This window comes from Brachyistius frenatus, unplaced genomic scaffold, assembly GCF_029030835.1.
Source record: "Brachyistius frenatus isolate BFR_SWC_R1_liver_20210118 unplaced genomic scaffold, ASM2903083v1 Contig_12, whole genome shotgun sequence".
Taxonomy (NCBI): Eukaryota; Metazoa; Chordata; class Actinopteri; family Embiotocidae; genus Brachyistius; species Brachyistius frenatus.
The window spans coordinates 6,541,999-6,565,618 of record NW_027210611.1 but is presented as its reverse complement, the minus strand read 5'-3'; the positions used below and the strand labels follow the sequence as shown (position 1 = coordinate 6,565,618).

Below are 23,620 nucleotides of genomic sequence, written 5' to 3'. Positions count from 1 at the left end.
CGTATTTTTTAATTCACTGCATGATGACTTGTTTTGGTTGTAAATATTCAACACATCACTTGTGTATGTTACAGTCTGTACTCCACTGAATTTCACTAGTAATATTAAAGTATTTTGTCCCAACATATTTAGTTCAAGCTCCCTAAACCCAGATTATTCTAACAGCCATTTCTGGACACTTAAACCCGAATTACACCGATTCAGCTGGATACCTGGCTTTTTATGCGACTTTTATTTTGAAAAGTCACCGGAAGTGGCTTTTTTTGGGGGGGTTTTTTTTGTTTTGTTTTTTGTTTTTTTTTTTTGTTTTAGCTACACAGCTTGCCACTCGTTTTGGGTAGATGGTCAGTCTGTCTGTCTGTCTCGGATCTCAGGGGCTGGGTTTCTCTTTGTATCCACGAAAAGAGGGCGAGAAGAAGAAGAAGAAAAAAAAAAAAAAAAAAAAAACAAGCAATTTCAAGCATGACGAGACAAAGACACTGAGTGAACTCTGACAAAGGATGATTTAAAAACGTTCACAACTCACCATGGCTATAAGGGAGCTCAAAGTTTGCCTGTTAGGGGTAAGTAGCAGATGTTGTTGTTGTTGTTGTTGTTGAGCCGTTTTGGGGGAAAATTCCGTTAAGTCTGCTGCGAGTTTAACTAAATAACCGACAGCTACGTAACTAACCGATAACATGACCAGCTTAATGTTAAATACTTTTTTTTTTTAAAGTCTTATAATGTTATGCCCGCTTTGGAAAGGTTTTTTTTTTTTTTAAGAAGCTTTTACTTTACTTACTTACGTCAGAAAAGTTGTTAAAAAAAACAACAACAACCTCGTCGACCCAGCGGGCGCAGCAATCTTTATTTATTTTTCTTAGACGTGTTTTCTTTTACATCTACGTTTTCCTTTTTGAACTGTTTCACTGTAATTTACTTTGTGGTGTTTTTTGTTTTTTTTTGTTTTTTTTAAATTTTAACGGCTCTGATAGTTTATCACCCATTACGTCACCATCCGCTACGAGCCGCCCGTTATATTTCCTGCTGCGTTTGCAGAAACCCCACCAGTTCGTCTCTTTTTAGAAACCGTGACAGGGACGGGAAGACGGGAAGACGGGTTTTGGACCGCGAACTGGCACTTTGTCAATGAAGTAAAGGGGGTTACTGGAAACTTGCACGAGCTCCGTCACGTTTACCGGGCCCGTGCACGCCGCCTCGGGCCGACTGACACGCTCACCGAGACGTCCTTTTGACTCAACCCTGCAACCACACACACCTCAGCTTGCTGTGACAGCAGATTTTTTTATTATTATTTTTTTTTTATCCCTACTTTAGCTCATTTAAGAGCTGCCGTTGTGCCCGGTTCAGCAGAAAGAAAAAAAAAAAAGGGAGAAAGGAGCATTAATAACATGCAGCTAAAGGCCTTTATTTCCATGTTAATCGACTTGTTTTTGGGGGGGTTGACAGATGCGGCATGTTGTCCTGCACAAACAAAACATTTTGTACATTTTTTTTTTTGGGGACAATTGATGGACTAACAGAAAGCTTTCTGATGGGATGAGCGTGTGACCGGAGAGCTGCACAATCAATTCTGTTCAGCAGTGACCACCTGGACTGAGTGCCTGTGCTGTGACTGACGTGTTGACCCCCCCTCTGTTCGCAGGACACTGGAGTTGGGAAATCCAGCATCGTTTGCCGATTCGTTCAGGATCATTTTGATCACAACATCAGTCCGACCATTGGGTGAGTTTTGAATTCGCAAAAAGACAGCAGGAAACAAATCAATCCAGCGTGCCTACGGAGGCGGGGTGGTTTGCTGCCTTTGTTTCTTGAAGCGTCAAACTGGACACTGAAGTTCACTCAGCGACTCGGTGATTCGATCAAACCGGGAGTCACGATCTGTCTGAATTCAACGACGTGTAAGGTCGAGTTAAGTGAATAGTTTTTAAGTAATGTCAGGTTACACTAATGGATACGTTGGTAGACATACTGATACCACTAATACTAATTATATAAATTAAGTGCCACAAAAAAACAACCATCTATAACTATACATAATCTGCCTCCGTTCCTGTGACTCATTTAGCCCCAAACTAAAATTTATACATATTTTAAAGGAATAATTCAGGTCACTATTACTCCCAGATTTAAAGCTTAAACCTCGGAGTTATAATTTTTTTTATAGTCTTGACATATTTTTTTTTTTATAAAACCTAGTGCATAAACACAAAATAGACTCCACCAGCAGAACTAGCAGAATAATGTCGATAATAAACGTGTATCAAATGCAAATTAATAGACAAACGTCAAACTTAAATGCAGTAAGGAAAGGACTATAGTTTATGAGGGGAAACTGAGATGGACATGAAGTCATCGTTTAATGAAGTCAGTGTTTCACGCCAACCGTCTCCACAGCAACAAGGACTCTTCATCAAACATCTTATCTCAGTGTTGCTTATTTCCTGCTGACTTGAACAGATATATATATATTTTTGTTTTGTTTTGTTTTGTTTTTTGCTGTGCTTTTAAAAGAATGAGCGCTGTTGTAAAATGCACTGAATCCTCCACAGAGCGTCATTCCTCACCAAGACGGTACCGTCTGGAAATGAACTGCACAAATTTCTGATCTGGGATACGGCCGGACAGGAACGGGTGAGCACGTCCAGCACAGAAACACCTCATAAACTTCTCATAAGTTTGCAGTTTGCACACGTGACTCCGTGAACCACGTTACACTTTGCATCAGGGAGCTACGGAGTGACACAATCACCTCACTGTCAGCGGTACTCATGACATGGAGTTATTATTAGGTGTGAAACGGGATGATTAGTACATGGTTCAGAGGTCAGACATCTTAAGTGATTCATTTGATGGGAGGAGGGAGAGAGGGAGGGGGAGGGGGAGGGATGGTGGCTTTGCCAGACTTGCTTACTGCATGGAAAAAAAAAACTAGGGCAAGTATTTCCTTCTTGTGCGTGACAACTACATCGCGAGACCTCTGCTGCCGGGGTTCTCTTGTTACAGTCCGCGTGGTCGTCGAGGCAAACATCTGTAAACAACACAGGTTTTCTCGTCATTGAGGTTGATTGGTGAAGACGTTGTTGTCGTTGTTGTTATTATTATTATTATTATCAGTGGCAGCGTACAAATCAAAGATGTGGAGTTTTCTGAACATTCGTGCCACTGTAAACCAAAAGGTTTTCATGCACGGTTTATTTACCACGAGCACAAGTATGGTACGACACGCACTTCTGCCGACCACAGCAAGGCGCTGACGCGTACCGACGGTAGAATTGGACAAGGTGACGTAAACAGCGCAGCTTTTGAATATCTACAGATGCCGACGCCGACGTCAATATTCGAGATGATGATATCAGATAAACCTGTCTGGGTTTGAACCCGCTGGGGCCTCTGTGTGGAGTTGGTTGGTTCTCCGGCTTCCTCCAACAGACGAAAGACGCGCACTTCAGTTTGATTGGTGGATCCTGCGTAGGAGTGAATGCGAGCCTGAACGGTCGTCCCGTCTTTCTGTGACGTCTTTCTGTGACGGCCTGGAGAGCCGTCCAGGGTGAACTCCATCTTTTGCCCCGCCTGGAAAGGCTCCAACCGCCTGTGACCCTCTGTTAGGATAAAGCTGGTATAGATAACGAATAGATAAACACAAAGCACAAAGAGTTTTTATACCGAGCCACCGCATTAGTCCACATCCAGATATATACTGAGTCTGATGTTTTGCAGTTGTCGTCAGTGCTCTTTGTTACACAAACTGAAATGTAGGTGTTGTTTATGAACGCTTTCAAACCTGGTTTGTCGTCTCCGCGCTGGAATTAATTTGCTGTTCCCAGACGGACACGTTCACTGATCGATTATCTGCAGTAAGATGCTCGTTGACGGTGCTGAGAAATGTTCAGTCCACTGGAAACAAATGCGTTCAGCATTTTTCACCGCAAGATACCAAATTTGTTCATTTGATGTCGTAACTGTAAAAGGTTCCTCTTAACTCGCCTTCACGAGGAGTTAAAAAGGGCTGAGACTTCTGAGGAAGTAACTTTTTCCGTCGGTGACTCATCCTTTAAGAATGTATAGGCATACAGTGGTCTATTCATACTGCGCGATACTGTGCGTGTCTTTTATGGGTCAACACAACATTTGTAATGTTATGACCCAGATTTAAACTAAAGTGTCATCTTTAGTAATAAAGTCACCTTTATGAACTACCTTGGCTGATATTTACGTATAACTGTGCCATCCAAACAGAAAGCTCTGATTTGATATATTGACTGATAACTAACTACTCTAAATATGTTTGTCTTTTTTTTGTTTGTTTTGTTTTTGTTTTAGTTTCACTCATTAGCTCCCATGTACTACAGAGGATCGGCTGCTGCTGTCATTGTCTATGACATAACTAAACTGGTAAGATAACAGGACATTCGTCATCGTTTCAAATCACCAGACCAGATGACAAATGTACTTTAAAAATAAATAAAAAAACCTCTTACTGCCTCACCTAACTTGTGACGAGGGGCTCGAGCGATCCCTGCTGAGGTTCCTTTTCCATCACTCTGCTTCATGACCTGCGAATGTCATTCTTTCCTGGTCTGTTCATGGAAACTTGTCTGAAAAACACCAGCGCAATGAATATGTGACACGGGTTGCAAAATATGTTGGGCATATCCTCGTGAAAAGAACCTATCCCAGAGTTGACCATGGATGTGTTGTTGTTGTTGTTGTTGTTGTCCAGGACTCTTTCCAGACACTGAAGAAGTGGGTGAAAGAGCTGAAGGAGCACGGTCCGGAGGACATCGTTGTAGCTATAGCAGGGAATAAGAACGATTTAGGAGACATCAGGTGGGCTCATTTTTTGTTATTGTCTTTGTCGTAAAAGCTTCTTCCCCAGGATATTTAAGTGATACTATAAGTGGTCTGTGGCATAAACACAAGAGGGTTTTTTTTTAATTTTTTTTTTTTAATAATGATAAGTCGGTCCCGCTTTTTCATAAAAGTGCATGTGAACCATAAATCACCAGCTTCTTTCATGTTCAGGAAGATAGGCTGTGCTTTATAATTCACCGCAGACCCAGTCGTAACTCAGGTTTTACTGTTTCCCATTCTTCAAGGCTGTCTGTACACTAAACTCTTACAGGTTTAAGGAATGTGTCTGTCTTTGTCCACCGTTTCAAGAATCTGTACGAGTTGAAAAACGCCCCGCGCCCAAGTCACGCTGATTTATCTTGTTCCTTGTATCATCTTCAAGAGCCGTCCAGATCAATCCAGTTAGAAGTGCATTTGACCTAAAATTCCTTGACGAAAACTTTGATTTGCCTTCTCATCCTCCCCCACACTCACTTCACCGATGTTCTCATTCACAGGGAAGTTCCTATGAAGGAAGCGAAGGAGTTTGCTGAATCGATCGCAGCTATTTTCATCGAGACTAGTGCCAGAAATGCTGTCAATGTCGAGGAGCTTTTTCAGAAAATCAGTAGGTTTTCATGCCTTTGTGTTGCATCTGTTTCACATGTGTCAGTACACGCTTTGTTTTGTCCGGCAAATACGTTGCTCTCTGTTCACGGCGGTAATAACGAAGCATGGCCAGAGTCATCGCGGTGAAACACTTTGTAAATCTGCCATCACAACTCGCTGTTGTTTCTGTATTTCCAAGGTAAACAGATTCCTCCCCTGGAGAATCCCGAGGTGGAGAGCAACGAGTCCTTCAAACTCACCCGGCAGCCCGCTCCGTCCACCAGGAGGTGCTGCTAGTACCGAGATTACTCCACCTCAGCACCGAGGAGCCCTGCCAGCACAGCACATAGTCCACAATGCACACAGTGTCTTACCTCCCGGGAAAGACAACACAGTGGACGGACTAAGGTCAGCTTGAGCGTGTGGTCAATTGCAACATGAAACAAACAAAACAAAAAAAAAAAGAAAAATAAGCCGATGCACCAATTTTCAAGTATTTCATGTAAGTGTAGCAGTTCTGTTGAAGCCAGGAAGCAGAGAGCCTTCGGTTTGTCCCCCTCAGGTGGCGATTTGACTGAATTACATTAGGATTTCTGTCTGTGGTGTAGGTCACAGCCCGTTTTATCCCATTTTACATAGTCTAAATTAAGCAAGTGATCCAAGCCGATGTGCTTTATAAAACCAGGTTCTGGTTGTTTTCATTTCAAAAGTTAACTGTGGCAGTTAAATGACACGCATTGAATGAAAGGTTTTATTATTCCTTTTCTTTTTTTATTTGAATTTTTTTTTTTTTTTTTTTTTTACCAAGTCTCCGCTCTCCACTACTCGTGGAGCTTTCGTGTACATGTATGTATCACCCTAGAATTTTATGAGAATATTTGAATGAGAGGTTGTTGAGATCGAACCTCGGACGAGCATTTCCCTTGTAGCTCAAACGCAGCGGCTTTACATTCCTCTCCGTCACGCGTTTTCACGCACATTCTGCTATATATGGGTTTAACTGTAATGCTGAACAGCTTGAACGGCCTAAATCGCAATTACAGTATGACGTCCCGTCCCCCGCCCCCCCTGCTGAAACACTGTGACAGATACTAGAATTGTTTACATAGTGATTTGTTGAAGATGTTTTCTACATGCTGAAATGTGTTGTTTGAGATTTCACTACAGGGAATGACTGTATTTCGACTGCCGTACATGAGCTTTCCATGTATTGTTACCTGAACAGGGTTACATTTTATATTGTAAAGAGAAGACAACTGCATGTATTTTACTCTAAACATGTCTACAGCTGTTACGTTTCCAAAAACAAAAAAAGTTATGTTGTACATACTAACCCAACTCTAAAAGAAACTTTGGTTTGCATAAAAGTGGTATAAAGGGTAGATAGTTGTCAGCCCACGTGCAATCTGAGTTATGTATCGCGCTGGCTGCTGTTTCCTTGCCGGTAGTGCTTTTGGATTTGACCACTTGAGAAATTTATAACAGCACTTTTACATTAATTTAACACAATATTAGTATGGAGTTACTTTAAAAATAAAAAAAGACTATTAGTGTTCTCCATAATGTCAATATTTGATAAAAGATTAAAATGACCACGCAAATTAATTTAATAGACTTCATAGTTTTCTATGAAATGAATATTTTTGGTTCTGAATTTTCATATTTTCTAAAACTTGTTTACATTTGTACTTGTATTTAGTACAAGTTAACAAATAATTTCAAAATGTAGCGGTCTTACCAACATGTATGACAGGATAATAGCATTCCTTTTGTAGTATGTAATGCAATATGTATGCTGATATGTGCAGATGTTCAGATGGAAAAATCACACCAGACTCCATTCAAATGTCTGCCAATTGGTGTGGCCTCGGTTATTGGAAAACATAGTGCATTCCTTCAGAAAGAAGACCTTTTTTTTTTTTTTTTTAACTCTCAGTTCTCAATGAGTAGATACGTGTTGCGCATATACACTCAGGATGTTATATTTCCAGCAAATGTCCGACATGTGGCTTCAATCTCCCACTAAACTGTCACACAGTAATTTACTTAAGAGTGTACCCAAATTAAGAAAACAAAAAAAATGCAGATTTTTCAATGGACTTTGGTATGAAGTTCCCTCCCACATCAGGTGAGATTCCTAACAAGCGTTGTGTTCGTCGCCACACGTGCCTATTAAAAAAAAAAAAAAAAAAAAAGTTTTCTAAACAAATGTGTGACATGGCTAAAAAGTGAATACTGCTAGAACGATGCATGAATTACTCGTCTTAATCAGTGCAGACCAACTGTACACATAACAATCCAGTTTAAAACTACCAGTCCTTTTCAGCCATCCTCATCATGTATGCCTCCGTCATGCCTCCCTGTATTCTCTGTAAAGCACATTAACTTCTGTATATTAATCAATGCTATGAAGTAGTAATTATTCGAATTATCTCGTTTGTTTTGTGCTAATTAAACCCACTCTAAGGATAAAATACGTTTTAAAATGCTTGTAAAAAAAACAAAAAAACAACCCACCGTGTCTAACTTTTGTTTTCTCAAAGAAGGTTGTTACTAGTATCAACCTCCTGATGTCGTGGGAAACTTGAGACGCATCTTCTCTGAGCCACCATCACATGTTTTGGTTGCACGCTACTCTGTTTCTGAAGCATTATTGCAGTCATTACAAGGTGCATTGTGGGAAAAAAAAATAGGCCTTACTTTGTTTACTTCACTCAAAGCAACCTAAATGTACATGTTTGCTCTCTTTCTTATGTAAGAAACTCTTAAAAAAAACCAAACTCTTTTACTCTCCCTCAGCGTGTTATTTTTGCACATAACGTGCACATACTTTGTGAAAATCTGTAAACGGCACAAATTACATGCAGCGTGGAGCGTTTCAACAGGGTCCTATTCAGTCCACTAGATTACACCCATCAGCAGCTTACGGAGGGAAGGTCCTCACTTCGTGCCACGAAGATGGATTTAACAGTGACCGCATTTTTCAATGGTCTTTTCAAGACATCGCTCAAAACCGAGCGTGCACACCGTACGAAACATCAGGATTCGTCTCAAATTATGTCTCGGAGAACTTCCACCCTCGTCTGTCCCACATTATCAGAGAAAATATGTTGAGTTGGTTTCTCGGGAGGACAGGTCGGGGATTTTTGGTTTTCTTTATAGAGTTTTTCTTAAAAGCTGTATTAGAAACAACCTGTAGTGCTCTTTCACAGGAACTGTATTCTAAGTCTTTTCTGCGTGCACGCGTGGCTGATAGCTCATGACTGGAATTTAGACAAATCTGAAAGTTATGTTACAGTTTCACCTGGTTTTGCAGGAGTAAGCTGAAAACTGTGTGCACGTTGACATCTCTTAATAGGTAAAAATCACTTAAACTTCACAAAGTCTCGCTCTATCGCAACCAGCATTTTATGAATAAGCTCACCACGACGTGTGCCTTTGAACAACCTAAAAATGATGTGACGATAATGCATAGTTTGAAATTGATTGATCAATCTCTTGCTGTTACAAAAGGGTAACTTCATGTAATTATAATTGGGGGGGAAAAAAAAGAATAGAAAAGAAAAACTACTCAATAAAATATGAGGTTAGTGACAGAGAATGGGTAGAATCACAATAAAATAGATGAATTTGGCACTTTGTAGTTTATTCTAGTTCATCTCAACTATGTCTTGGAGCCTGATCAATAAATTGTCATTATCATAGCTGACAGTATATTTATCAGCACTGACATATATGTTAGCTGATATTTTTTTTTAAGTCATTCAGAAAGTGTCACTGCTGAGTTCACCCACCAGAACACACTAATATTTAATTCGTTTTTTTGTTTTTAACTATATCATGCTCTGTATATATATATATTTGTCACAATTATTGACTGAAGAAAAATATTTACTCACGTTTTGAATACAAAAAAAAATAATAATTGGACCAAATATTCGAGTTTTGAAACTCTTATCACAAATGGATGATAATTTTATTGATTTATTTGATTATTAAAATAGGTGTTTAAAAAAAAAAAAAAAAAAAAAAAAGCTTTTCTGAAAGAACAAACCATGTCCCGCATAAAACGCATGAATTCAGCTACAGTTGTGATTGTGAAAGTAGAAAAGTCCAAGCTCATACTTGCGTCGAAGCGATTTAAACCACACACAATAAAAAAATAAAATTAAAAAAAAAAAAATAATTTAAATTAAACCAAGAACGGGTCATTTGATTTAAAAAAAAAAAATAAAAAAAAAATTTGTTTGCCTGCCGAGTATTACCAGCAAAGTAAACTGGTTTACTCCACCGTAATCACATCAGTCGCAGAGCCACGAGGGCGCGCAACAGGGTTGTGCACTCGCGCGTTCCGGTATTTGTACCCACATGCTCGCTCGCGGAGCTCAGTCAGCGTTTGACTCAGTTCGTGGCGGTGGGTCTCAGGATTTCCACTTGTCACGTTGCTCTCTCTTCCCCCCCCTCCCCCTCCGATTTACCGACACCGAAAATCAAGCGCATCCCTTCCCTCTCCGAGCTAAAAACATGTCCAAGTTGGATCAGATCCTTATTCTTGACCCTCCCGTCGACCTCAAATTTAAAGGTAGGTGAATGGATAATATATATATATATATTTAAAAAAAAAAAATGTCCTGCGAAGTAGTCGAGAGGTGGGTGGAGGTGGTGGTGGTGGTGGTGGAGGAACATCACCTGGACTGAGATGATATTTCAGCGAATTTCGTTGCTAGTAAAAAAAAAAAAAAAAAAAAAAAAAAAAAGAAGCTCGATAGCGTTCACCGCCATTTTAAGTGAGCTGGAGGGGTGGAGGGGGGAGACGGGAGAGGGGAGGACGGGAGAGAGGAGAGGGGAGGACGGGAGAGGGCCGCTGGAGCACCGCGCTGCAGTGACGTGGGAAAGCCGGCGTGGCGGTGGCACCTTACCCCGGGGCCCCTGCTCACCGACAAACACCCGGCGAAGTGGCGAAACAACGTGGCCGCTAGCAACGGCTGCAAAACGGAGCACAAAGCAAACAAACAAACAAACAAACAACAACAAGTCCGGAGTTTTATCACGCGGCGTGTTTTATTAAGCGGTAGCATTTAGCTGCTATTGCTGCTAGTAGCGTTAGCAGCAGCAAACTTGTTTGTTTCTCGCCGCTCCGCAAGTCGGAGCTGATTCACGAAAGGGAATTAAACTTTTTATTTTATTGTATTTTTTAAGTTTGGACGTTTTCGTAAGGGGAAAAAACCAAAAGTGAGCTCGCGGGTCGGAGGCTCCGCCGCTGATTTAAACGTGATAAAACACCCGACTGTTTATCTGTCAGTTGATCGTTGGCTAACGATGGCTAAGGTTAGCCTGCTAATGCAAAAGTTGGTATGTAGCTACTACAACAACAACAACAACAACAACAACAACAAACTGTGGTTTCACATGTCAGACTTAAGAAGCCCTTTAGACACGGTGCAAGGTTTGTGGTGTTTCGTTTACTCCCAACTTGTTGCTCTTGTGATCATTTTACAAGTAAACAAAGTGACAGTAAACAATAAATACATAAAACATAAACAAATACATAAAGACCGTAAACACAACTATAAATCTTCACTATTATTAATTTTGACCCTGAATATTCTTCCCTGCATTTCTTCTATTCGTCCCAGTTACTAAATGTCTCTGCAGCAGGCATTGTCACGACTTGAGACACTGTTGTTTGTTTGTTTGTTTGTTTGTTTTTGTTTTGCTGAATGTACCAAGCGTCCTAGAAACCAGAATCTTGTCAGGCCGTCGTCTCGCCGAGACCGAAAGGCCAAATTGTTTTGCTGGGACGAGGCGCGAGTCGACACCGGTTTGACTTGATGAGATCTGTCAGGAAGGTCAGCGGTTCAAATACCAGCTTCGGGTTGGGCGTTGTTTACTAAGACGTTCAGACCTCCACACCTGAAGACCGTGAGGGTTTTTTTTTTTTTAAGCCGGCCGTAGTTATCTGGTTTTAAAGGTTGTGATTTGTTTGCGCAACAGGTTACTGGAACTTTAATCGTTTAAGTCTTGGTTAAAAAGCCGACGGTAGAAGTCAGTCCCGGTCCGCGCCGGTCGGGTCATTTTGGACGCGTGGTCGGTCGTAATCTGATCGCGGATTTCCGCAATTTTCCCCGATTAAGAAATTCTGGTCTAATTGGACTTGTACTAATTGCTGATCAGTCACAGGGTTTACATTTTCCCCCCCTCGTGAGATTAAACATTTGCCCTTTGTTTACTGGATTAGATGCCGGGCCAAATTGTATTGTTGTGATTGACCAGAATCGATCGGTAATCGCAGAGGCCAAAGCATCGTTTAAGACGTGTTGAAGAATATCCCAATTATTATGTAAAATATTTGCAAATATATCGGTATTTATTCTTAATAGAAAGGTCATTTGCAAGTTGATTCAAACTACGCGAGAGCTGCATCTGCTCCGGTATCGCTCAAAAATAGCCCTTTGAGTTTTGAACCCCTCGTGTGGGGCGACTCGAGTCTGAATACATTTTATTATGCAAATAGGAGGAGGGAAAAAAAAAAAATCAAATAAAAATGCAAATGTTCTCGTTCTTCTGCCACTGGGAAGGATGATGACCACAGCTCCTTTGCTGTCACAGAGACTGGAGCTAAATCGGTCTGCGTATATCTGAGAGCCGGTCTTGTTTTAGAGCCTCTGCTGGGAGTCCTCCGGCGAGCTGGAGGAAGGGGTGGGGGGGGGCAGCCCTCCTTTCCTTTCCTTGGCCGGTATTTTTAGAACAGGACCGGCCTGGGGGACCCTAACTCGGCATACATGCAACGAGATGAGAGAGATGGCGCTCGCGCTGCTCGAGCAAAGGTGGCATCGCGGTAGCTCGGCGTTGGATGCGGGCTACGTGGGCGTCTCCATCTGACGCGCGCCACCGTTCTCCGATGTTTTATCCGTTTCAGCTTGGTTTTTTAGTAAATGCTCACGATGTGTAACGTAGACCCAGTGTACTTTTTGTGAAAGCAGTTACTCGGTCGCCTTAAGTCCGTCTCCTTATTTAGTCACTGTTAAAGCGGAGGGATTAATAAATATAGAGTCATTTTTTTTTTACCAGCATCCATTTCCAGTTTGACCCACTTAGAAAGTTCAAGCAGGCTGAAAGTCAGTCGGAGTGACCGACGCTGCTGTAAATATTCATGTCACACTGTACTTTCGAACATTGCCAAATCATGTTTACTTTCCTTAATTCCTCAAATGTCATAATGCTATTTCGTAATTGAAAGCCGTTGGTTTGCATCCACGCCGCTACTTGCGAGTCGACCTTCTGAATGTTGATTTACCGAGCATTAAAGAGGCACAAATGGCGACGATAAACGGGGCGGAAAATATAACAAGATTTAACAATGTACCTTGATAATCAATATTTATGGTTATCATACAACTGCAAGTTGACAAAGACGGCGTTTCCCTGTTACGATGACCTTGTATTGTGACGCCGTTCTTTTTACACTTTCTAAAGCGCAGCGATGAATGAAAAGTTAAGATATTGGAAGCAGAATCTGCGTATAGAAACATCAGGCGTCACACCGTCGCACAGATGAGGTTTTTCAGGTTTGCCTGAATGCCTTTGTGACACACCCGTGTTGAAAGCCATACCTCGGTCATCACCATAACTTTACATGGTAGTTTAAGCTGGGTGGAGCCTCTCCAATCTGGTCATGCACCGCTTCTTATCTCTCCGAGCACTGGATGTGAAGGAAGGCTGAATGTGGGCTTGGTGAACTGCAGAAGTCCAACCAAGCAGTGAAAACCATGGAAAGTAGAAAGACTATTTGAATGTTTATATTTCTTGGTAGTGTCCGATATATATTTTATGCATACAAATATATATATATATATATATAGGAAATTTGATAATACTGTGACGAGCTGAGGGAAACCGTATGTATTTGCTTTAGTAACTAGTTTAGGTCAGGACATTAGAGATAAATTATACGTTTATTTAGTTGTATTCTATTGGTTTTAATGAGAAATTTGAAGAAATACATTTAAACATTAGAAACCTGACAGTTACGGAGTAAAATAGTTGATCATTTTGCACACAAATCCACCGTGGGATATGTTTAATAAAAGCAAAGCTGAACCAGTGCTTTCTCTCCAAATTCAGACCGTCGAGCCCCACAGTCAGTTCCAATAAAAAATAAAATAAAATAAAAAAAAACAACGTAAATTGCATTTGTGCTCTCGCTTGGAGCTCAAGATCCAAAATGATCAGGTTTATCATCGGGAGGTTGTTATGAAACGGTTGACTGCTGTCCCCAGTGGTAACCAGAGACATGTTCCATTAAAACACTTGGACAACCTGCAAATAGTGTAGCAGGTAAAATCAGTGGACACCTCTCCACTCTCCCCTCCCCATGTGAAGGATGTCAACTAGTCTCACATCATGGGACATGTTTTTGTCCCACAGGCTAATTGCTGTGATCGAGTTTGGGGTACCATTGACTTGGCATCCACTTGTGTTTTCGACATGCCATGGCTGATCAAAGCTGGATGCTGCTGACCGCGGTTAAGGACCTAATTTGAAACCTCCTCTGTCACAAGATGGCGAAGCTAACTATTTATCTCCTGATATATGATTTGATTAGGCCAGGACCTTAATTTCCAATGTCAACATGGGACATCTGTATGAAATTAGCCGTCTCGGAAATAAATAAACCGTATTCTTTCAGCTGGTGTTGCCCGGCCCGTAGTCCGCATGGATGGTCTTGTAGACGCTGCTCTTTGTGAATGTCTTATGCTTAGCTTTGCATTTATAGGTGGTGATATCCCACCATCGGGGTTATGGAGTTGTGAAAATGCTTTTAATATGTCGGTTCGATATTGGAAAACAATATTTTAATATTAATAGTTTAAGGGAGGTTATTCTAAAGCTACACACAAAATGTCCTCTTGTCTTTACAAGTAGGTTCGACATCACTAAAAAAAAAAAACACACCAAGCCAATCGTATACTTGAGAGCATATTTGATGCCCTTATTTGAATATGTCGCAACTCCGGATCGATATGTATATCTGCAACTGTTAATAAAACAGTCTCACACCGCCGGACTTTTCTTTCTTTTCTTTTTATATCCATCTCAAATCAAAAATCTTCTGAATCATGTAGTCTAATTGAGTTGCCCGTCAATTACTCTTTTTAAAGTTGTTTTTGAGCATTGGCAGCCAGGGAGGATACGCCATTTGAAAGATTGGAACTTCTGCAATCGCATTACGAAAACACGCAACATACCGACTCTGGTATCGTGAAGTCGGACAACTCGCCCGGAGAAGCGCGTCTCCTTCGCGCTTTCGCGCAGCAGCCGAACGTTTTCATCGCGGCGCAAAACCAATGACGCTCTTGTGTTTGTTGTTCTGCGTCCACCAGGTCCTTTCACAGATGTAGTCACCACCAACCTCAAACTGAAGAACCCTTCTGACAAAAGAGTGTGTTTCAAAGTGAAGACGACGGCGCCGCGCCGGTACTGCGTACGGCCGAACAGCGGCGTCATCGATGCCGGCGCAACCGTCACCATCTCTGGTGAGTCTCCATTCATCAGCCGTCTTTGTTTTTCATCAAAATTATTATTATTATTTTTTTTTAATTCACACGAGTCGGCAGAGTGCGCATTTGACTTGTGGCCTGTGTAGTGAAGTGTCCACAGGACAGAAACGTCCCCGTGTTACCGTTGTGAAGTGGTGCTGTAACCAGGATGTACTCTCGGTTAACATTTTAAATGAACAAATTCAGTTACCTCTACAGTTTTCTTTTCTTTTCTAAAAATGTCCCGCTATCCTCATTTCATTAGTCGGTTGGTTAAATACTTGCAAGTGGTTACTGGCATTCAACATTTCAGTAATAACAAACGTTAATATCCGTAATATAAGGCCAAAGTAACGTGCGGCGTAATTGATTTTGCGGCGAGATGGCGTTGGATTGTGTAGAAAAAGATGCGTTTAAAGATTTAATGTGACGGAAATGTCTGTAAATATTAACTTTCCTTTTAAAAGTAACTAGAAATTTGCAGTGGACACAATATTTCTAGGTTGTTGTGATTCTCCCGTTGGTTCAGAATATTCATAACGCGTGCGTTGGGCGATTATCATAAGTAATAAGGTGTAGTCATAGCACCGGTGTCCTACAGCCAGCCGTTGGTGCATCTGCTAAAACAGTCATACAGAGATTTGCCACAAAGGTCAACCACACTGGTGATGTGACCGAAAGATTACATTTGTGGTTAGATAGCGCCTCTGCACGCCAACTGAAGCGCGAAACAAGAATGATTGATGGAACAGCCCTCAGAGCAGCCCGTGTAAACATCTTGTCTGTAATCATCTCCGGACTGCGTTCTCTGATTAGTGGTGAGAATCTGATGTAAATGTGGTTTAAATTTAGCTTCAATCTGGCTACTGCCTTCTTCTTCTGCTGCTGGTTAATCAGACCAAACAGTCAACAGGTCCTTCAATCGTCCGTCGCGATGCTTCATGTCACGGGTAGCATTAATGAAATCACGGCTGTTTTTAAAAATAAACAAAAAAATCTGCTTCCTTCAGCAGCTGTAGAAAGCTCAAATCTAATTTGAGCTCCAGTGTACTTCAGTGATGAAGTTTGCTGCACTTTGTGTGAAGCTCACTGATGAGTAAAAACTATTCGTGGTGTTATTTTTATTTTATTTATTTTTTTTCAAAGCGTCCTCAGTTTACTTTTAGTGTTTTTAAAACGTTTTCCCTGCTGCTCATCAGGAGTTCAGTATGCTGAACGTCTCGGTCGTCGGCTCTCTGTGTATAGAGATGCCTTTGTGCAAATGTTTTACCATTGTTCCTCGTTCTTTTCCAGTCATGCTGCAGCCCTTCGACTACGACCCTAATGAGAAAAGTAAACATAAATTCATGGTGCAGACGATTTTCGCGCCACCAAATGTTTCTGACATGGATTCATTGGTAAGTGATTTGTTTTTGTTTTTTTTGTATCCATTTATTTCATTTTGCTTCAACAAGATGTGGTTTAATAGGTTTGAGCTAAAAAAAAAAAAAAAAAAACACACCGTCACTGCTTTTTATTTAGTGACTCATAAGACATTTAAATATGTAAAGTGGGAGCTTGACGACAGTGATTTGTGTCCATCTGCACCAGATATCAGACTTCATTACTCGGCTTGCTCGCGCCAAAACGTACAAACCGACACAGCAGCAGTTAACACGGAAGTCCATGTAAAAATACTGTATTGATTTCTTTGATATAAAAAGAGTCGCTCAGTTTAAATATGTATATTTTTAAATGTACCGACCGATCTAGATGTAGACAAAGTTCACACTGTTTAGCACCGACAGCTCAGTATATTCTTAATGTGATAAAACATCAAGATGTATAATCCACTTTTCAAGTGGATATATATATATATATATATCTATAATTTTTATATTTACTGCCAAAATCCGAACATGGTCATTGACTGGGTTGTTGTCATCCTGCTGAGTTACGTGGACAAAGGCCATCACGGCAAACCATTGAACAAAATTGAGCTGCGTCCTCCAGTTGTCCTCCAGTTGTCCACCAGAGGGCAGCAAAGGCTCAGTCAGCCAGGACAACATGCACATACTTTGTGGTTGTGTTCACCAAGTGGTTTGTCTTGAATGAGTCTCAAAGTTCAGCAAGTGCAGAGGAACAAAGGTCTGACGGATTCTGATAAGTAGACTGGAATCTGATATGGTTACTAATTCATAAAATACATTTCCTCCATTGCATTGCACAACCCAGCAATTGCAAATCTGTTTTACACTCCTCACTTAAGTTTTTTTTTTTTTTTCCTTCATGTTCAGCAGTTCTAATGTGTAATAGTTTTGGAGATGACTTTATGGAAACGTGTCATTCTTAAAATACACACTTTAAAATCCGTGAAAAAAAGATGCACACAGGAGTTTGTGGGAATGAGACTGAGGTTGAAACAGTTTTTTTTAAAATGTTGTGCATGTTTTTAGTTCATGTAACGTCCATAGATTCAAGGCCACATTGCATATGAATATTTTAAAGTAGTGTGTGTGTGTGTGTGTGTGTGTGTGTGTGTGTGTGTGTGTGTGTGTGTGTGTGTGTGTGTGTGTGTGTGTGTGTGTGTGTTTTCACAGAATTCAGCTGTTAGCAGTTTGAGTTATATAAATGAATAACAAGCCCATTTTTCATCTCCACCAGTGGAGAGATGCAAAACCCGATGATCTCATGGATTCCAAGCTGAGATGCGTCTTCGAGCTGCCTTCTGAAAACGATAAAATGGTAAGAGGCTGCTGTGCATTTAAAAACAGCCTATTTCCACATAAACCAAAACCTGAAGCATCATTTGGTCGATTCAAGGTCTCGTGTTCAATGCCGAACTCTGAAAATAGCCCCAAATACATAACTTTCCATAGACGCTTAAACATGGGGAGTGGTGGGGGGGGGGGTCCTTATCTCCTCTAATGTGACTCTCTCCATCTCGCTCTCTAAACTCGATACATTATTAGCCCGTTTCCTTTCCGAGCCTCATCTAAAATAGTTCATTATGTCATGCTCTTGTCGTATCGTCGGTTGTGGAAATGGTGAAAAATGTGTTTTGGCTGGCAGATCAGACAAAAGTCGACCGAGTTGGCAACAGCAGCTTTTGTGGTACCGTTGGAAAATGCCGGGGAAAAAAGCGCCAATTGAATTGGATTTCCATTTTTAAATGTACATTTATGTGGAATTTCGCCACTTTTCTATGAAGGTCAACGTGAAAGTCACGAGCGACATCGACATTCTCGAGCACAAGAGAAACGGGGGTCATAATCTATCGTCATGTCAATTTTCTTATCGGCGTAGAAAGTGTCCCGATCCGGCTGATTTATGACGGGACCTCCACATGTTTGCTTATTCGGTATCTTTAGGTCTAAAAACTTATCGGAGTCTTAATGGACTTCCTAAGCAGATGCTTTCCTTGGATGGCGGCAGCGATAATAACATCATATCCTGCCTCCGGATCTGTTGTCAACCTTCATTCACAATACTGTAGTTGTCTGTCCCCATAATACAGCCCTCTGTCCCCCCCCCCTCCCGCCGTCCGGTTATCTCACAAAACAAAGCCTCGTCAAACATCTTTCTTTCGACTCGGCACCGTGACCCTCCGGGCCCGCGGACAAGGGGGGGGGGCCTTTCTTCGCCTCGGCCCGGGCGGCCGTCCCGACGCCGACCTCCCCCTCTTAGCTCAGGGCACGCTCCGGCCTTCACCCCGGTCACCCTCTTCCTCTCTCCGTCGGGCAGAATGACGTGGAGGCGACCAAAGCGGCCCCGGGGATGAACTCCACGAAGGCCGACTCGACAGCAGCCGGCGCCTCACAGGACGAGACGGAGATGAGGAAGGTGGTGGAGAAGTGCAAGAGGCTGCAAGCTGAGATGAGCAAGCTGACCGACGAGAATCGGCAATTAAAGGTCAGATGTGTTGACAAATTGAATTCAGATTTTTTTTTTTTTTTTTAATGCATTTGAAGCCGGATGAAACTAAAACCAAACGTGATTCACGAACCTTTGTGACGTCTAGCAGAATGAAACTCAAAGATGATGTAACTGTAACCTGACGCGGACCGAATCCACTTTGATGTCTCACAACTCTCTTTCGGTGTGTTGCTGGGTTTGTAGTAAGGACGGGAAAGCAAAAAAAAAAAAAAAAAAAAAAAAAATACTACTTCCACGCTCGACTTTCTGACGGCCGCCGTCGTCTTCGCACGTTTCTGCCGTTCGCTCCGCGTCGTCCGATCTCGCAGTTTTACCTGGAAGCGACGTCGTCGTCGTCGTCTTCTTCTCCTCCTTACGTTGTTTAATGGCGGCTTCCTATCCGGTCGGTCTCAACTCTTGTCAAGGCGAAGAAGCGTCGCTTTTATCGGAGGGCCGTGTTTTGAAGGACGTGCGTGTCTCTCCTGAGTGAAGAGGCAGCTGGAAAAGTGTCTCGATCTCTCTCGTGACAAAACAAACACGAGATTTACTGGAAGACATTAGAAAAATAAATAAAGTCGTTTAGCGAAACGTTGGAATGCCAAAAAAAACAACAACAACAACGGTTAATTAAAGTTAACGGTGTTTGCCAGAAACACCCGCGGCGTTAACGTCTCCGAGGAAGTTCTCTGATTGGCTGAGATGAGGGAGAGTTTAATTTCCGGGGTGTTAAGACACTTATTTTTCAATATTTCAGACCTGATCGGATGAATTGTGTTGGAATCTGTACAGAAAGAGGGGGGAAAAAAAAAAAAAAAAAAAAAGCGAGTACGACAGGATGTCTCGGTCCCGATCCGGTCAACGGGAGACGACGTCCCGTATTGTGTTTTGCTCTGATAACTCCCCTCCGCTCAGCTGTCGAACACTTTTCCTTCATCCCTCCTTCTTCTCCGCAGGAGGATGGTATTAGAATGAGAAAGATGCCCCGCTCAGACCACATGACTTCAAACTCAACTTCCCTGCTCGGCCGAGAAGCCGGCGCCACCTCCCTGCCCTCCCTCGTCGTCGTCATAGCAGCCATCTTCATTGGATTTTTCTTTGGGAAGTTCATCTGGTAGACTGGGAGATGCATGCCAGCCGTATCCCCCCCCCCCCCCTCCCCCTCTCCCCCACCCCGCCTCGCCCTCCTCCACACCGCCCCCCACCGGCTCCGGAGTTTAAAAAAAAAAAAAAAGGCCTGGGGAAAAAAAACCAAGAAGTCTTTCTGTTGACTTTGCCATATCATTGGTCGTGTGCCCTACAGTGAACACATCTGTACAGCATCATACGAAGGCGGCGCCTTTTTACAATCTCACAGTTAGTATGCACAGAGTTGAGTAAACAAAGGCTCCCTTTTCTTCTTCTTCTTCTTCTTCTTCTTCTTCTTCTTCTTCTTCTTCTTCTTCTTCTTCTTCTTCTTCTTTTGTTTTCTGATGGCTGGAGTATAACAGATGTTGAGGCGGGACAATGAAAAGTTGTTTACCAACAGTCCACATGGAAGCTGCACCTAAAGTCAACCACGGGGCATGAAGCAGTCAAAACATTAGATTCTCTCTCCCTCTTTCTCTCTCTCTCTCTCTCTCTCTCTCTGTTGGTTTTTAATAGGAATTGAATGGGATGTTAGGTGTCTTGTAAATGTTGTTTTAAAATCCTTTTAAACAAAACAAAAAAAAAAGGAACGACCTTCCATCAAAAAGACCTTTGCTACCTGTTGCTGGATTGCCTCTGAAGTAAATCTGTTCGGTTTGTAATTTCTTACTTCTTGTGTTGGAATGTTCAGGTCCAGCCGGGGATATATAGGTGCCTCCTCCTTGTACATTTGTCCTTTTCCTTTTCCTCACAACACCAATGCAGACTTTATAATATTATTATTATTATTATTATTATTATTATTATTATTATACAAAGCATATATTCCTTCTGAGGCTAATATTGACTGAAAAAAAAATAATAAAAAGATTTCCATTCTTAAAATCCTGTTCCATGGTATTAAACATTGAAAACAAATAAAAATGAGAAATGTGGTTTTCATAGCCGTCTTTTCATGTCTCTCTCTCTCTCTCTCTCTCTCTCGAACAACCCTGGTATTTATTATTTAACGAGCGCGCTGCGATTGCGCGCCGAGCTTTTCCGTCACGTTGTCGCGAACGTTGTTTTTTTTTTTTTTTTTTTTTTATTGTTTTGTTTTTTATGACGCACGAGGACAAAATACAACATCTGAACGAACCGTTTTAAATACGCCTGACATCTCGGCTAACGGGTTCGCTCGCCTTCGTGTTGTTTCTTGCCGAGAGCGACGAGATATCTCGCGCCGTTGAAATGCGTAAAAAAAAATAAAATGAAGCCCGCGTCGCCACGGAAACGGGTCACGTTACACACTTCAATTTCGCATGAACTAAAACAGACCCGCGACTCGTGACGGAAGTTTGGATCCTACTTTTATTAAATTGAAAAGAGCATGGATTGTGTTTTTGTTTTTTGTTTGTTTGAGTTTAGACAAACTAGCCGCTCGTCACCCTTCGAGGTCGTTTGTCGGTAATTTTGGCGCGTTTCTTGTACGTTACGGCACGCCGGATGACAAAATGTGCTGCGGTCATCTTTGTTCCTAAACTTAACTCATTTCAGTCTGCTGGGTTATAAAAAAAGAAAAAGAAAAATACAAGATGCAAAAGTTTTCCACAAAACCGAAACCCACAATCATTTGATTGAAGCGTGAAGTAATATGATTCACATAAGGACTCCGGCAGGACAAAGCAGCGTGGGAAAAACCCATTGACATTTTTTTGTTGTTTTTTACAATTTTTTTTTCTTTCTTCCTTTCTTGGCAGCGCAGCGAAGGAGAATTACATGTCGAGCTGCGGCTGAATGGCTGTCGTGTCGGTACAAATTGAATGTTGCATAATTGTATTCATAAGGTGTTGGCTGATGTTAGTGTTGGTGTATACTGTGTGTGTGTGTGTGTGTGTGTGTGTGTGTGTGTGTGTGTGTGTGTGTGTGTGTGTGTGTGTGTGAGCTGGTAAACGATTAGAAAGTGTCGAACAAAAGCGCTTCATGTCCAAGACGGACCGACATGTTTAATTCAGGAAACTGTGTTTTCAGGATTATTATTATTATTATTTTTTTTTTTTTAGGACAAAATCGAAATGATCTTTTCCAACGTTTTTTGTTTTGTTTATTGTGCTTCGAATCTAATACCGGTTGACAGATTGTTACTGGATTTTTTTTGTAAATTTTTTTTGAATGTATTTATATTTTTCCGAAACTGCCGTCGATCGGGATCTTGTGGAAAGTATTCGCTCAGTAGACTTGTTAAAAATAGGAGAGAGATGTGCCTCAGCTTTTGGTGAGGAGAACTACGAATGGAGGGAGGTGTGGGTGGGGGGAGGATCACCCCGAGGAAAATAGTGCACAATCTTTAATCTGTTTGCTCCTTTTTAAAAAAAAAAAAAAATCATTTACAACTTGCCAACGTGACTTTGAAGTGTTCCCGCTTATCAACTTCACAAAGAGAGAGAGAGAGAGAGAAATCAAAATTAAAACCCAATTTTGACTTTTTCCAGCTGTGAGCGGCTCCTCAAAAATGTGCCGTATTTAGTATTCACGCTGTAGCAGGGAGAACGTGCTTCGTACTGAAAACCGGCTTAGAAGAAGCATGTTTTAAGGATGAGGGATGATTTGTCTGTTGTTTAGTTTTTTTTGTTGTTGTTTTTTTTCCCGCCCACAGCTGCAGATGTAAGGAAAAACGTTTATTTTAAAATTTATTTATTTATTTTTTTCTCTGCCGTTGTTGCTAATTATCCACAACAGAGCGAGAGAACCTTCTCGCGTAGCTTTTGTGGCTTATCGGAGGAAATGTGGGAAAAAAAACAAAAACCGGTCGGACAGAAAACGTGCACACTAAGAAAAGTAAATGCAACTCTTTCACAAAACCCCTGAACGGCATTCAATTTGACAAAACTGTGATTTTTTTTTTTTTTTTTAAACATACAAAAATTTCAAAGTGCGAACAGCCGTGAGGATGAACTGCCTCCCAACAGCTCCTGTCAAAGCTGCTCGGTGGCCTCCAGCACAGGACTTGTTGTCCTCGGCAGCTTCCCTGTACAACTCCCTAGAAACGCATCGACTCCACAAACCTATTAAAAAAAACAACAAAAAAAACGAGGCATTTTAAATGCTCTGTTGGACGCCATCAAATTCTCACGAGGGGATTAACGACATATATATATATACATATATATATATGTATGTATGTATGTATATATATATGTATGTATGTGTATATATGTGTGTATATATATATATATGTGTGCATATATATATGTATATATATATGTGTGTATGTATATATATATGTATATATATACATATATGTATATATACACGTATACATATATGTATACATATATGTATATATATATATGTATATATATATATATATATGTGTGTATATACACGTATACATATATGTATGTACGTATGTATACATACGTATGTATACATATGTGTGTATATATATATGTGTATATATGTATATGTTGAATGTTCTACTGTGGGAGCAGAAATGTTGTTGTACAGAACGGATAAACACAAAGACGAGTATCGAACCCTTTAATCTTATACGTGGTATCCAGTTATAAAGACATTTCTTGAAGCCCGGTACAGGTTCTTTTAGTCCGGCACGCCGAACAAGATGTTCAACGATAATAAAC

General features: G+C 41.2%; 2 protein-coding genes across 2 annotated transcripts; both read left to right on the top strand.

Annotated features, from left to right (window-relative positions):
* The first annotated feature begins 342 nt into the window (after positions 1-342).
* rab31 (RAB31, member RAS oncogene family) lies at positions 343-7,870 on the top strand. The gene is made up of 7 exons (XM_069692486.1): positions 343-563; positions 1,646-1,725; positions 2,553-2,634; positions 4,324-4,395; positions 4,724-4,830; positions 5,352-5,461; positions 5,642-7,870. Exons 1-7 carry the CDS (start codon positions 528-530, stop codon positions 5,737-5,739), a joined length of 585 nt encoding a protein of 194 aa, XP_069548587.1. The 5' UTR covers positions 343-527; the 3' UTR covers positions 5,740-7,870.
* A 1,942-nt stretch (positions 7,871-9,812) lies between these two features.
* Positions 9,813-20,940, top strand: vapal (VAMP (vesicle-associated membrane protein)-associated protein A, like). The gene is made up of 6 exons (XM_069692484.1): positions 9,813-10,024; positions 14,826-14,978; positions 16,275-16,378; positions 17,625-17,705; positions 18,705-18,872; positions 19,829-20,940. The coding sequence occupies exons 1-6, from the start codon at positions 9,967-9,969 to the stop codon at positions 19,988-19,990; spliced, it is 726 nt and encodes a 241-aa protein (XP_069548585.1). The 5' UTR covers positions 9,813-9,966; the 3' UTR covers positions 19,991-20,940.
* Positions 20,941-23,620: the final 2,680 nt, after the last annotated feature.